This window comes from Anolis sagrei, chromosome 6, assembly GCF_037176765.1.
Source record: "Anolis sagrei isolate rAnoSag1 chromosome 6, rAnoSag1.mat, whole genome shotgun sequence".
In the NCBI taxonomy this organism is placed as follows: domain Eukaryota; kingdom Metazoa; phylum Chordata; class Lepidosauria; order Squamata; family Dactyloidae; genus Anolis; species Anolis sagrei.
Window position 1 is genome coordinate 30,238,419 of NC_090026.1, and position 14,879 is coordinate 30,253,297.

The 14,879-nt window shown below is 40.2% G+C and overlaps 1 protein-coding gene across 1 annotated transcript in view; it reads left to right on the forward strand.

Moving 5' to 3' along the window:
- DUSP3 (dual specificity phosphatase 3) overlaps nucleotides 1-14,494 on the forward strand; it is a 38,839-nt gene extending 24,345 nt beyond the window's left edge. The window contains exon 3 of the mRNA XM_060780801.2: nucleotides 6,193-14,494. Within this exon, the coding sequence (XP_060636784.1) occupies nucleotides 6,193-6,401 (209 nt within the window). The 3' untranslated portion in view covers nucleotides 6,402-14,494. The remainder of the gene's footprint in view (nucleotides 1-6,192) is intronic.
- The last annotated feature ends 385 nt before the right edge of the window (nucleotides 14,495-14,879 follow it).

Here is a 14,879-nt window from a genome sequence, read left to right on the forward strand (position 1 = left end):
CATGCTTGTGGATTCCAGTGGGTTCTCTGTGTAGCCTGACATGGTAGTTGTTAGAGTGGTCGAGCATTTTTGTGTTCTTAAATAATATGCTGTGTCCAGATTGGTTCATCAGGTCCTCTGCTATGGCTGACTTTTCTGGTTGAATCAGTCTGCAGTGCCTTTCATGTTCCTTGATTCGTGTTTGGGCAATACTGCGTTTGGTGGTCCCTATGTAGACTTGTCCACAGCTGCATGGTATACAGTAGACTCCTGCAGAGGTGAGAGGATCTGTCTTGTCCTTTGCTGAACTTAGCATTTGTTGGGTTTTCTTAGTGGGTCTGTAGATAGTTTGTAGGTTGTGTTTCTTCATCAGCTTCCCTATTTGGTTCCCTTGATGTATGGTAAGAACACTTTTCCTCTGGGTGGATCTTTGTCATTACTCTCATGGCTTGTTCTTGGTCTTGCAGCTCTTCTGATGTCTGTGGTGGAATATCCATTGGCCTGTAGAGCCCAGTTTAGGTGGTTCAGTTCACCTTGGAGGAGGTGGGGTTCACAGATTCTTTTTGCACGGTCTGCCAAGGCTTTGATGGTGCTTCTTCTTTTGACTTGGTTGATGGTTGGAGTTTTTATGTAGGTATCTATCTGTGTGTGTAGGTAGTCTGTAAAATGTATGACCCAGCTGTTGATGTGGTTTGCAGATGACTAGAACATCTAGAAATGGCAGTTTTCCTTCATTTTCTTTTTCCATGGTGAATTGGATATTTGGGTAGATGCTGTTAAGGTGGTCCAGGAACTTGTTTAGTTCTCCTCCTCCATGGCTCCAAATGGTGAAGGTGTCATCCACATAGCTGAACCATATAAGTGGGCTTTTTGTTGCTGTTTCCAGGGCTTGAATTGAAGGAACACAACAATAACAATTCTAATTAACTTAACTATCTCGTCAGCACAAAGCAGGCCCACATTTCCCATTGAAATATTGATAATTAGTTAGAATTGTTCTTCATTTTAAATATTGTATTGTTCTTTCATGTTGTTTTGCATTACAAATAAGATACGTGCAGTGTGCATAGGAAACTATAGTCCATCCCCCTAACAATCTGAGGAACCGGGCCTCTACTTAAAAAGTTTGAAGACCCCTGCTCGAGTATGACTCTGTGTTGTGCACAGGTTAGCATAGAAATGGGAGACAGCCACCTTTCTGTGGGCGTATAATTGTATTCTCAATTTGCTTATGACGTGATAAATTAATAAATACCCAGGAATGAGGCGCTGGTGTAATACAGATTTGTTGGATTACACCACCCATCATCTTTCGTCATTGCTAAGGCTGATGGGTTGCAGCCCAGCTGAGTGCTTGATCTGGAGGATCAAGCAATTCTTGCCATGGTTCCTTCCCACTCTGGATTATATAATCCTTGGGTTGCTGTGAGTTTTCTGAGCTGTATGGCCATGATCTAGAAGCATTCTTTCCTGACGTTTTGCCCACAACTATGGCAGTCATCATCAGAAGTTGTGAGGTCTGTTGGAAACTAGGCAAGTGAGGTTTATATATTTGTTGAATGTCCAGGGTGACAAAAGAACTCTTGTCTGCTTCAGGCAAGTGTGAATGTTGCAGTTAACCACCTTGAGTAGCACTGAATAGCCTCGCAGTTTCAAAGCTGGTTGTTTCTTCCCTGGGGGAATCCTTTGTTGGAAAGTGTTACCTAGCCCTGTTTCTTGTCTGAAATTCTCCTGTTTTTTTAGTGTTGTTCTTTATTAACTGTCCTGTTTTTAGAGGGTTTTTTTTTATTCTGGTAGCCAAATTTTGTTCATTTTCATGACAACACAAATATAATCCTTTTTGTTGATTATCTCCTGCATCTTGGATTTTATTTTTTAAAAAACTGGAATTTTGGGCTGTGCAAAGGGTAGAGTTTGAAGGATGCAAGAAGTGTGTGTGGGAATCAAAGGCAGCGTGGGAGATTTAACAGGAAAAACATGTAAATTATACCCAGTTTAGTCTTTGCAAAGAAGTATAGCTTTTTCTGCTTGCTGAAGATCATTTTCAGTCATGGTGGGTTCTATCATTTTATAGTTTTTGCATTTTTTCCAGCTCTGGCAACTGAGCAGCAAGAACTGAAGCAGAGGATTATACATGCCATGGCTAATTGATTCTGTCTTTAAAGTGGGATTTCCTCCTATTTATTTTCCACTGGAGAATCTGAAAAGGGGAGAATGGTGTCCCGCCCTCCCTCCCTCCCTCCCTCCCTCTCTTTCTTTCTTTCTTTCTTTCTTTCTTTTCTTCTATTATTAATAGGAAGGGGTTCCTTCCCAGAACCCAAAGTGAAATTGTTTTGCCATGATGAGGTCTCTGATGTAAACAAATGGACTTTGGTTACTGGAAGAGAATGCATGTGTGAAATGGAAATGAGTTCTTTTTTTTTTTGGCTTCTTTGTGAGTTTGTCTTGCTTTTATTTGAATTAATTAGGCAGACAAAAAAGTGGCAACAGACTATGGTTTCTGGCCCAATGCAGCCTCTATCCTAACCTGATATCCCGTGGATGTGTTGGATGCACACAAATAGCATCTTACTCTTACTTCTTGAGGGAACTTGAAATGGTCCTTTGTCTCTATCATTGCTACCCATATATTTTTCTTCAATTTAATAAAAGCAAATTGAATTCTGTGGACATGTGAACACATGTGTAAGTAAAAATAAATTAGAAAAAAGGAATTTGTGACAGAATAGATTTGAGCCAAGCTTTCTAGGGTCATATAATGTTTAACTCTCCTTGCTATACCAGCTAGCCAGCTTGTCCATTTTGCCTTCTCACTTTTCACAAAAGTTTCAAGTGTTGTACCCTGGTCAGATTCCAAGTGCTCAGTAAATGAGGAAGGAGATGCTGGGATAGATTCGGAGGGTCCAGAGGAGAATGGAAGCGGCCTGGAGAGAGTTGTTTTGGAATCTCCAGGCAGTTTCCATGAGACTGGTGAAAGTGATATCAGTTCTCATGGGAATCTGCCAGAAGTGCAAGCTGAGAGAAATGTGGGAGATGAATGTTTGTCCAGACCAAGGGGCTTGGAACTTCAGAGGCAGTGTACAACAGAGACAGACTCACTTTTCCCAGCAGCTTAGAGATAAGGAGAGGAAAAGCAGGTGTGTGAGAAATGATGTCATGGGAGGGATTGAGGCCTTTTAAGTGTTTTTCTGCTTGTACAATCCTTTGTGAGAGCAACGTTGTATTCAGGTGAATAGTTCTCAGTTCCTGGTCCTATATCTTGGGATTCTAAATTTGGTAGTAAATGCGCTGGTAACTTCAAAGTTGTACTTCTGCAATATGCTTTGCATTGGGCTACCTCTAAGCCCAATTAGTTCAAAACAGACCAGCCAGACTAAGTACAGGAACTTCTGGGAATGAGTATATTACACCTATACTACAGTCACTTCACTGGTTGCCAATTAGTTTTCGGTCAAAGTACAAGGTGTTGGCTTTGACCTTTAAAACCCTACATGGTTGAGGTCAGGATTGTCTTCTCCCATACAATCCGCTCCTTAGGACACTGAGGTCCTCGGGAGTGGGGGGTGGCTGTTCCAGCCAGAACCTGACTAGCTACCGTCACCCGGAGGACCTTTTCATCAACTGCTCCAAGACTGTGGAATGACCTGCCAGAAGAAATCTGGCAGCTAAGCCAGCTGTTGGAATTTAAGAGACAATTGAAAACCCATCTACCCAGTCAATTTTTAAACATGAATTTTCAACTTATGTGTTTACTAGGGCTGGGCGGTTTCGTTTCGTTAATTCGTAATTCGGTAAAAAATCGTTATTTTTTTTGATAACGAAGCGATAACGAACCATTCTGGAGCAACTTAAAAATGAAACAAATTTTTAAATTCGTTTCGTAAATGCTTCGGATTCGTTATGTATTCGTTTCGTTATCGGTTTGAGGTCGTTTCGTTATTATTTCCGCATGTCTGGGGCAAGTTTTATAGTTGTTTTTTGTTTAATTAGTGAAAAAAAATTATAATATCACACCAACAGTCAACAACAGGGGGAGAGGGAAGCTTCAGAAGTTCCCCCTGTCCCATTTGGAGGTTTTTTAGCGTATTGCGCGGTCGCATCCGCCATTAACGAATCGATTCGTTATTGTTTCGTATTTGTTTCGTTAATATTTCGTAATTTTTTTAACATTTATGAAATTTCGTAAATATCAAACTTTTTAAAAGAAAAATTTCGGAATTCTTTTAAATATCGAAACGCAAAAAACCCCAAAAAACGAATCGATTTTAGAAACAAATTTTTCCGTTGTTACCCAGGCCTAGTGTTTACTGTATTTTAATCTTTCCTCTGTGTATTTTTATATATGTATTTCATAGAAATACTTTTAAATATAGGTATTTTACAGAATGTTTAATGAAGTGTTTTAATAATGTTGTGCTTTGTGGGCAACAAATATAATAATAATCATCATCATCATCTGTGGATAAGTTGAGGGGCATCTGCAGAGAGGGAAATCACCAATGCGCACTCAGAGGACCAACTGTCCCTGGTTGCCACCATTTCCCATCCAGGTATTTAAAAGGCCAGTGAAATAGTGAAATAGAGTGGCGACAACTATGGGGACAAAGACATTTAAAAAATTTATCGATACGAGTTAAAGAAAATTATTACAAGTTAATATGGAAGTGGTACTTAACACCGGTAAGAATAGCATATATGAATAAAAATAACTCAGTAAATTGTTGGAGAGGGTGTTAAGAACCAGGAACATATATACACATGTGGTGGCAATGTAAATATGTAAATAATTTTTGGGAGAAAGTATTTAGAGAAATAGAAATTATAATGAATATGAAAATAGATAAAAGTCCTTGTATAGCCTTACTATCATTATATAACAATAAGCAATTGAAAAAGGAGGATAAAGAAGCGATAACAAACTTATTAACTATAGCAAGACTGCTCATAGCAAGGAATTGGAAAAAAGAAATGAATATACAAATAGAGGAGTGGTATAAGGAAGCGTGGAAAATAGCAATAAATGATAAATTGACATGTATATTAAAGGTTAAAAAAGGTACATGGAAACAAAGTGATTTTGATGCTGTATGGGGAAGATTTGTGGTAAATGGATTAAAAAATAAGGAAGGAAAATTACCATCACAAGAAGAAATGAAATTTTAGACAGATGAATGGTGGCTTGAGACGGGTGGAGGGGAGCACTATGGCAGGAAAAAAAAGGGAAAAAAAGAGAAAAGGAGGGGAATTGTCAAAGCAAAAATAAATAAATAAATAAATAAAAAATAAATAAAAGGCCAGAAGTGGCACCATGGCAGAGAGAGTAGAGTGGGTCGGTGCTTCTTTTAGATTCCCTTAGGATGAACCCAGCCTTTGCCTTTTGCTACTACTACTATTAATAATAATTTATTTATCACTCGCCTCTCCTCATGGGAAATACAATAACATAATAATAAATAATAAAACTTTATTTGTATTCCGCCCTATCTCCCCGAAGGGGACTCAGGGCAGATTCCAGCATAACAATGGCAAACATTCAATGCCTACATAAAACATATGATACTAACATAAAATCCCAGAAAACCCCCCACATATAAAAGTAACATTAAAACCTAACATCAGTAAATTAAACCTGACATCAATAAATTAAACTACACGTAATCAGACAAAATTCTGTAATAACATAAATCTCAACAAAACACCCACATTAGTGTACAACAGCCAGCAAGCGTTCACTAAACAGTATGGGTTGATTATGTAGTCAAATGAGGTCATTGCCTGGCATGGCCCAGGAAAGCCCAAATACAAAAAGTTCTCAACTAGAGAACTTGATACTTAAATAAGGTGATGGTTCTTTTTTTAAAATAAGAGTTAAAGTACAGAAGTCAAATTGATTTGTGAATAAGTTGAACCAGGTTTTTGAGATGGGTTTTTCCACTAAAAGCTTTTAGACTTATACATGAGTATATAAGGCATGTTAGATTCTTTCTGTAAAGCCTTGAAAGAGCCTAGTTATGCTTGTCACAGTGAACCCACTAAATAACACATCTACTTGTCTACATACAGAAACAAGTATTCAATCCAGGGAGAGATCTTGAAGTCGAAAAGCGGGTGGTCCAAGGTGTTGGAACTGTTGGGCCAATTAGAAGAGGGAATCCCTCTCAACATCCTCCCAGAATTCTCACTTGTTTTGTTTTGTTTTTCTTTGCCAATTAGGCCGGGTCTTTGTCCACTGTCGCGAAGGCTACAGCCGCTCCCCAACACTGGTCATCGCTTACCTCATGCTCCGGCAGAACATGGATGTCAAGTCCGCCGTCAGTGCCGTCCGTCAGAAGCGGGAGATTGGTCCCAATGATGGCTTCCTGAGACAGCTCTGTCAGCTCAATGAGAGATTAGTGAAGGAAGGGAAGCTGAAGAAACCGTAGCAGGGACCCAGCTCTGTTCCCACTCTGCACACCCTCCCTAGAACTCTTCTGTTAGTATTATTTTCTGTTGACAGCTCCAACTGCCAGGCTGCCGAGGAGGCAGGAGAAATGTCTTGCTTCATCCACTTTGGGCCAGGAAGGGGCTGGTATTTCTTTATTTTAAATAGACACCCAGAGAGTTCTTGCAATATTGAGACACACTTAATGGTGGACTCCCACCTCCTCCTGCCAGGCTTTGGTTTGTCTCCTGTCTTATTTTAGAACCTGCCCAATATATTGTGTGTGTGCGTGTGTGTGTTTTGTTTGTTTGGATGCACTTTGCAACACAGTTCTGAATGCTTCTCTTTTCTTAATTTCACTTTGCCTGCTCACCTCTAGCACAGCTAGTCCTCATTTCCACCCTGTCATTTGCTGTGTCCTGAGAATTCTTCAGGTAGGCTCCCTTTTCTCCCTCTGAGGTTTAAAAGAGGACTTTTTTGTTTACATTTTCAGAGCCAAGGGCTGCCCCGCTACCTGGCTACCAATATGTGCCAAATGTGATGGCTTAAGAGAGGTTTTCAGAGCAGATAGTCCCATCACATAGTCCCATATGATCCATGCCTAGTTTCCATCTGAGTTCTCGGCTGGGCTACTCCTAGTTGTCAAGAGGCAGTGGAGATATGGTGCTCCTGAAGTGTAGATACCAGACAAGCAAGCCAATTGGATCTGAGCTTCTGACTCTTATTCTAGTGGCAGGTCACTTGTGGATACAACTCCACAAATGCAGGCTCCTGGGAGGTATTCAAAGCAGATAGTCCCAACTGATTGAGCTAGTCTGATTTGATGCACTCCTTCAGTGTGTGCCACTGTGTTGTGGAATCATGATTTTGAGTTGGACGATATTTAGAGGTTGCCTGCTCCAATCCCTTGCTTCTTGGAGAAATCTGCAATAACAAGATATCCTTTTTGTGTCAGGAGCAACTTGAGAAACTGCAAGTCGCTTCTGGTGTGAACGAATTGGTTGTCTGCAAGGATGTTGCCCAGGGACGGCCAGATGTTTTACCATTCTGTGGGAAGCTTCTCTCATGTCCCTGCATGGGGAGCTGGAGCTGACAGAAGGAGCTCAACCCACTCTTCCTATAATAATAATAATAATAATAAAAAACCTTTATTTATACCCCCAAAGGAGACTCGGGTCAGCTAACATGAGGTCAAGCCTGAAAATAATACAGCAAAATAGAAAAAAAAAACAACAGAATACATAAAGTAATAGAATAAAACAAACAGTGCAAGATAACATAATAAAAAATCAAACACAAAGGGCGGGCCAAATGCACAAGCTAAAATGTTAAAACCCTGGATGAGATAGGAATAAAAGAGTGTATAAAAATGTGTATTTATAAGGGAGGAGCCCAAGAAGGGGGAGCAGTGGGGTTTGCCTTTATTAAGGACAGGGGAAAGTGCATCATGAGGACAACTGTACATGAAAACAAACAAAACCACTGTTGGTCAGCAGTCCTGACGCCTCAAGGGTTTAACCCATTGCATCACTGGGGGTTCCATACAAGATATGCTGATAGATGGGCATGTATCCTATAACTATATTATTTTATGGAAGGATAGCCCGTGTTTTTTTGTTTTTTGTCATGTCAGGAGCGACTTGAGAAACTGCAAGTTGCTTCTGGTGTGAGAGAATTGGCCGTCTGCCCAGGGGACGCCCGGATGATTTGATGTTTCTCCTTGTGGGAGGCTTCTCTCATGTTCCTGCATGAGGAGCTGGAGTTGACAGAGGGAGCTCATCCACCTCTCTCTGGATTCGAACCTGCGACCTGTCGGTCATCAGTCCTGCCGGCACAGGGGTTTAACCCAGGATAGCCCGGTATCTCCAAAGATTCTTCCACAAGCAAATTACTCTTACCATTAAGATATTCTTAGTAATGTTTTGTCAGATTCCTTTTCCCTGCAATTTCCACTCATTAGTTCTAACCTTGTCTCTGAGCAATAGAAAATTCCATCCACTCAATTCTTCCCTCAATAGCTCTTCAGATGAAAAATATCAATCAGGGGTAATTGATTTTAGCAGCCAATTGAGAACTTGGTCATCAAACTCAATAGCAGATCTATCAAAGTCGAATCTTGTTTCCAAAACAAATCCAATAAGATTTTACTAAAGTATACCTCTTTGCCCCTGATTTTAATCTGGTAGTCCTATTAGTGATGTTCTCATTCTTAAAGCATTTATTCTGTATCTGTATTTCCTGCATGGGAACTAAAACTGCTGTTGAGAGAGCATAGCATTGAATGTGAGGAGGGGCATGACCCTTCCTGAACTTCCGATTTAACCCCTTCCACTTGTCCATTTTTAAAAAGAGCATTACTATTGCCTTTTCACATCTCTCCTTTCTCATTGCTCCTGCTTGAAGCGTGGCACCTCAGAGCATCACAAGACGAGGCATTCTTGTTGCTTCAGTACACAAAAATCACTCTCACTTGTAACCATGTAATCTTTCTGTATAACTCCGTGTCTCATAGAAATCTGTGGATATATGAAATATATAGTAATCTGGTATATATTTATATATAGATATATATGCACACAAGCAATGATAAAGCCATTTGAAAATGTGCCATTAATGCAAATAACCTTTTGTATATATTATTGATAGCGAACATGTTCATGTTTGGGGTTTTAGAAGCACTTCTTAAGACCAAGTCCTGAGACTTTGTTTCTGGCTCCTTGTGGTGAGATTGGACAGTATTTACCCGAATTCAAGATGTCAGCTGCTGCTTACCTGTTGACACTTAATAAGAGGTGTTAACTATCTGCTTCTTCTGGTCTAGTTTTTTGTTAATAATGATAATAATAATTTTAAAATTAGGCAAAAGAAGCCGATGTATACAGATAGTCAACTGGTATAATTTAATGTGTTGTCGAAGGCTTTCATGGGTGGAATCACTGGGTTGCTGTGAATTTTCCAGGCTGTATGGCCATGTTCCAGAAGCATTCTCTCTTGATGTTTCGCTCACATCTATGGCAGGCACTCTCTGGTGGCGCAGCAGGTTAAACTGAGCTGCTGAACTTGCTGACTGAAAGGCTGGCAGTTTGAATCCGGGGAGCGGGGTGAGCTTCCGCTGGTACCCCAGCTTCTGCCAACCTAACATGCAAATGTGAGTAGATCAATAGGTACCACTTTGGCGGGAAGGGAACAGCGCTCCATGCAGTCATGCCATCCACATGACCTTGGAGGTGTCTACAGACGACGCCAGCTCTTTGGCTTAGAAATAGAGATGAGCAACACCCCCCAGAATCAGACACAACTAGACTTAATGTCAGGGGAAGCCTTTACCTTTTTATGGCAGGCATCCTCAGGGGTATTGAGGTCTGAGGATGCCTGCCATAGATATGGATGAAACATCAGAAGAGAATACTTCTGGAACATGGCCATACAGCCCAGAAAATTCACAGCAACCTGATATAATTTATTTTATGAAGGAAAAAACAATAACAAAAAACATGAAATACAGGGATGTTAAGAAGGAGTTAAGTTGTGAATGAATGTGCAAACCATTCTTCATTTGAGTAAAAACATTTCCACCCCTTATTTGCTCCATGATACAGTTGAGCAGCAATGCCTCAAAAGAGATGTACATTTCTAAGAATTTAATTTTTCTTAACTGTTGCCTCTAGCCTGCAGAAAAAAGGAAAACTATTGGAGAGTATTCCTCAAATAGTTTTGGTTAATATATATTATTTGTATATATATTAATGCACAATCGTATATACTGATATATGTGTATATATTAATATACCAGTCTTTTGCAACTCCAGTAACGTGGGTTTCTTTTGTTCCCATTCTGCAGAAGATGAACTGAAGCTAACAGCTATTGCATTAGCTCAGTTGTAGATGTATTCTGCAAACATATGAAATACAGGAATGTCTGTGAATGTATTGGCTGAAGCAGATATTTAAATGGAGAACAGTTTGTGAGGAGTAATGCTAAACATAGCAAACTATGTAATATTTTTCTTTCAAAAGCGAAACCCATAATACTTTGTTTGGAGCCCTGTATTGCGTGTGAATATTCTCTGGGAATGTGTGGGGTAGCACCCCACTTCTTTAAAGCCTGATTTCTGGGCTGTATGACTATATGCCTAAGACTTTGTGTTTGAGTGCACAATTTCCTGGTACACTTTTTAAATAAGATGACCACTGCCAAGCCCTTGCCACTTCCACTGCCTTGTTTCTTGCTATCTTTTTCAGTAAAAGGCCAGGTATCTCCCCTCATCCCAAAGAAGAAAGTTTAGATTGGCAGGTATAGGCGGTTAGTGGCAACTCTAGGCTAAAAGGATCTTGCTTAGCCAAGACTGTGGGGAGCTACTGCCAGTTGGACTAGACTGCTCTGAATTGTGTCCAGACTTGCAGTAACAGTAGCCAGACTTGATGTAAAGCCAGCTTGATGCATTCCTAATGGAAGTTTGGTCTTGGTGTCTCTTAAAATCCTGCCCATAAATCTCTTTCCTCAACAGAGAAATGTTATCCCTATACACATTTTGTTTAGGAGTATGTCCTTTTATCAATGTGGGTCTTAATGTGTTGATTGTGCTTTTCCTGCTTGGCAGGGGGTTGGACTAGATGGCCCATATGGTCTCTTCCAACTCTATGATTCTAGGAAAGGCTGCTCTGAGGAAATAGAGTTTGTGTAATGTATGTAGAGGTTGAGTATCCCTTATCCAGAAATCCCAAATGCTTCAGAACCATCCGTGCGGATGTCTGAGATACTGACAACTCTGCTTTCGGATTGTTCAAATGGTTTAACTTTGTTTTTTTGCACAAATTATTACAAATGCTGTGCAATAAATTAACTTCAGGTGATGTATATAAGAAACATTAATGAACATTGTAATTTTTTTACAATATTTCTTATTGTTTTAACTTTACAGTATCTTGCTTACACTTAATTTCCATTGGTGCTCATACTTATACACACTTCGTTTCCATGTAACATTGCTTTTATCTTCACCCTCTCTTTTAATAATAATAATCATCATCATCCCAGATGACAGCAGGATTGCAGAGAAACAACTGGAAAAGCTGGCACGATATGAGGATTTAAAAATCGAAGTGCAAAGACGCTGGCACAAACCAGTAAAGGTGGTCCCAGTGGTGATCAGCACACTGGGTGCAGTGCCTAAAGACCTTGGCCAGCACTTAAACACAATCGGCGCTGACAAAATTACCATCTGCTAGCTGCAGAAGGCCACCTTACTGGGATCTGCACGCATTATTCGCCGATACATCACACAATCCTAGACACTTGAGACGTGTCCGACGTGTGATCCAATTCAACAGCCAGTAGAGTGTGCTGTGGACTCATCTTGTTGTGTTTCTAATAATAATAATAATTATTATTATTATTTATACCCCACCACCATCTCCCCAATGGGGACTCGGGGTGGCTTACATGAGGCCAAGCCTAACAGTATATTACAATAAAATAAAAACCAAAGCACAAACAACAACACAGCAAAATACATAAAACATATGATTACAGTAAGCAATTTAAAAATACAATACAAAATCATTCGCAATCACAATGACAATGAGCTGGCCGCATGTGCAAGATAAAATACTAAAAACTCAGGGTGAGATAGGAATGGAGCAGATTATTTGTGAGGGAGAAGCTCATAAAGAAACAGGGTCATAAAAAAAACAGGCCTCTATACAGTGGGGGGAAGTATACTACTGGAACAAAAACATTGAGGGGGAGCAACAGTGTACAGCTGTATGGCTGCTCTCCAAAAGCACAATGGAAAAGCCAGATTTTGATATCTTTCTTAAAGGTTTCTAAGGTAGGAGCTTGCCTAATCTCACTGGGTAATGAGTTCCAGAAGTCGGGGGGGGGGGGGCACATAGGAGAAGGATCTCCCTTATTATATACTTCCTTCTCTTTAAAAAAAAGGGGGGGGGGAGGAAATGGGGAAAAGAAAAATAGAGAGGAAAGGGAAGATAGGTGATACCTAATACCATATTCTTCACCCTCTAGACCTCTCTTTACCTACTTGAAAACTCAAATCCTTCTCTTCTTCATGCAAAAAGTGAATAAAAACAGTTTCCAGTCTTCTAAAAAAAGTTTTCAATGACCTGTCTTTTAGTAGACATGTTAGTTTGTCCATTTCAGCCAAGTCCATCATTTTTGTTATCCATTCCTCTGTTGTTGGTATTGTTGTTCTCTTCCTTTTCTGTGCATAGAGTAGTCTGGCTGCTGTGGTCATATATTGCCATGGTCTATCCTGGTTATTTTTATCAGTCAGACCAAGTAGAAAAGTCTCTGGTTTTGGCTGGATGCTTCCCCCTAAAATATTCTGGATCACTTTGTGTATTTGAATCCAATATTTCTTGGTATGTTTACATGTCCACCACATATGATAGAAGGACCCTACTTATTGTTTACATTTCCAGCAAATATTGGAGCTCTTTTAGAGCTTTTCAGGTGTCATATATTACCAGTACATCACTTCATAGAAAATCTCTTTCAAGTTATGACATAACATGAGTTGTAAGTAGATCAATAGCCTTTTAGTCCACATTCTCCCATTTTTCCAACATTATATTGTGCCCCATATTTTGTGCCCACTTAATAATAATAATAATAATAATAATAATAATAATAATCTTTATTTAATACCCCGCCACCATCTCCCCAATGGGGACTCAGGGCGGCTTACATGAGGCCAAGCCCAGCAGCATATTACAATAAAATAAAACAGAAACACAATAGCAACACAATAAAATGGATACAACATATGAGTACAAAAAAAATGCTAAAGCAAAACCATACACAATAAAATAACAATGAATCATTCATTCTTTAACTTGCTCATCTGCCATTTCCCATTTCAATAACATTTTATACATTTTAGCAATTAAATGTTCATAATTCATACATAATTGTAACTCAAATTCCAATTTGCTTATTTCAGAACCAACTGACTGCTTGTCTTGTCTGAATTTCTCCATTAACTGTATTTCAACTTGGGTCCCATCTCTAAGACATCTATCTTATTATGTATATGCAAATATTCCAAAAATCTGGACTCCAAAACACTTCTCCTCCCAAGCAATTTCAGATAAAGGATGCTCAACCTATTCCTTCAAGTTGTTTGTTGATTTAAAGTAATTGCATACATTTTGTAAGGACTTTAGACAAAGACTATTCAGAGGTGCTTTGCCAGTTCTTTCCTCTGAAGTATGGCCTATGCCGCCTCTTATTTGTTGGCGGTCTCCCATCAAAGCCTCAGCCAGGACTGACTTAGCTTTCAAGATCCGGTGCCTTTGAGGTATTTAGGCAGAAAATAGTTTAGAGTAGAAGAAAGGAACATCAGAGCTGTGCCTAAGGTGGACAAAGAAGGCTCCCCAATTAGTTTGCATAAGCAACCAATGAAGCCCTTTCTTGAAGTCCTGCTATCTCTGATTACTGATAGAGAGGTAGCACAGATTTCCTTCTATTCTTTGTTCTGCCTCCCTATTTGCAAGAAGGGAAATGGGAGGAGCAGCAAAACTAGGTCCCTGACCAAAGTGCCAAATGGAATAAATCCACCCACTGTTTTGGCTGAAGATCCAATGATAAAGCAGAGCATATGTCCAGACTATTAGCTGCCATCTAGCCCCTGGATGCCTATAAGTAGATAGGTGGGTGGGAGAGGATCTGCTTTCCTTGCAAATAAGACTCCCCAGCCCTATTTTACAGTATCCTGCCTGTGATATTTGGGCACTGGCAGCGACCGCTTCTGTGCTTTGCAATTGCCTTTTGATAGAGTCAAATATCTGCTACAATCTAGTGGATGTCAGAGGACTTTGCGTTCACCTAACGTGGGTGACTGACCAAACACTTATGAGCTGATGGATTTTAGGGTGGCATATACTCCGGGGGGGGGGGGGGGGGAAGGGTGAACATCCAGTTGACACTACCCTTACGAAAGAGGTGGGCAATGAGTTACCAGACAAATGTGTACTGTTGTCTTTTACATTAGGTGGGTTGTGTGTTTGTGTTTTGGCATTTGCAATAGGGAAAACAATGCACAATTGTCCAATAAAGTCTTATTCTGTGTGGCATTCTACTGTTGTGATGTGTGGTCTTTGTTCTAAGAGGGATGTGCACCAAGCTCAAATGTTTGGCCCTCCAGAGATTTTTGAATCCCTCAGTTCCCATCAGCCTCGCCCAGCCTGGTTTTTTTTCATGTCAGGAGCAACTTGAGAAACTGCAAGTCGTTTCTGGTATGAGAGAATTGGCCATCTGCAAAGACGTTGCCCAGGGGATGCCTGGATGTTTGATGTTTTACCACCCTTGTGGGAGAGCTGGAGCTGACAGAGGGAGCTCATCCGTGACCTGTCGGTCTTCAGTAACCCATTGCACCACCAGGAGCAACCAGCCTGACTCATGGTGAAGGGGAGCTGTAGTCTAAAATAGGGCTTCTTAAACTTTTCCACTCGGGACTCC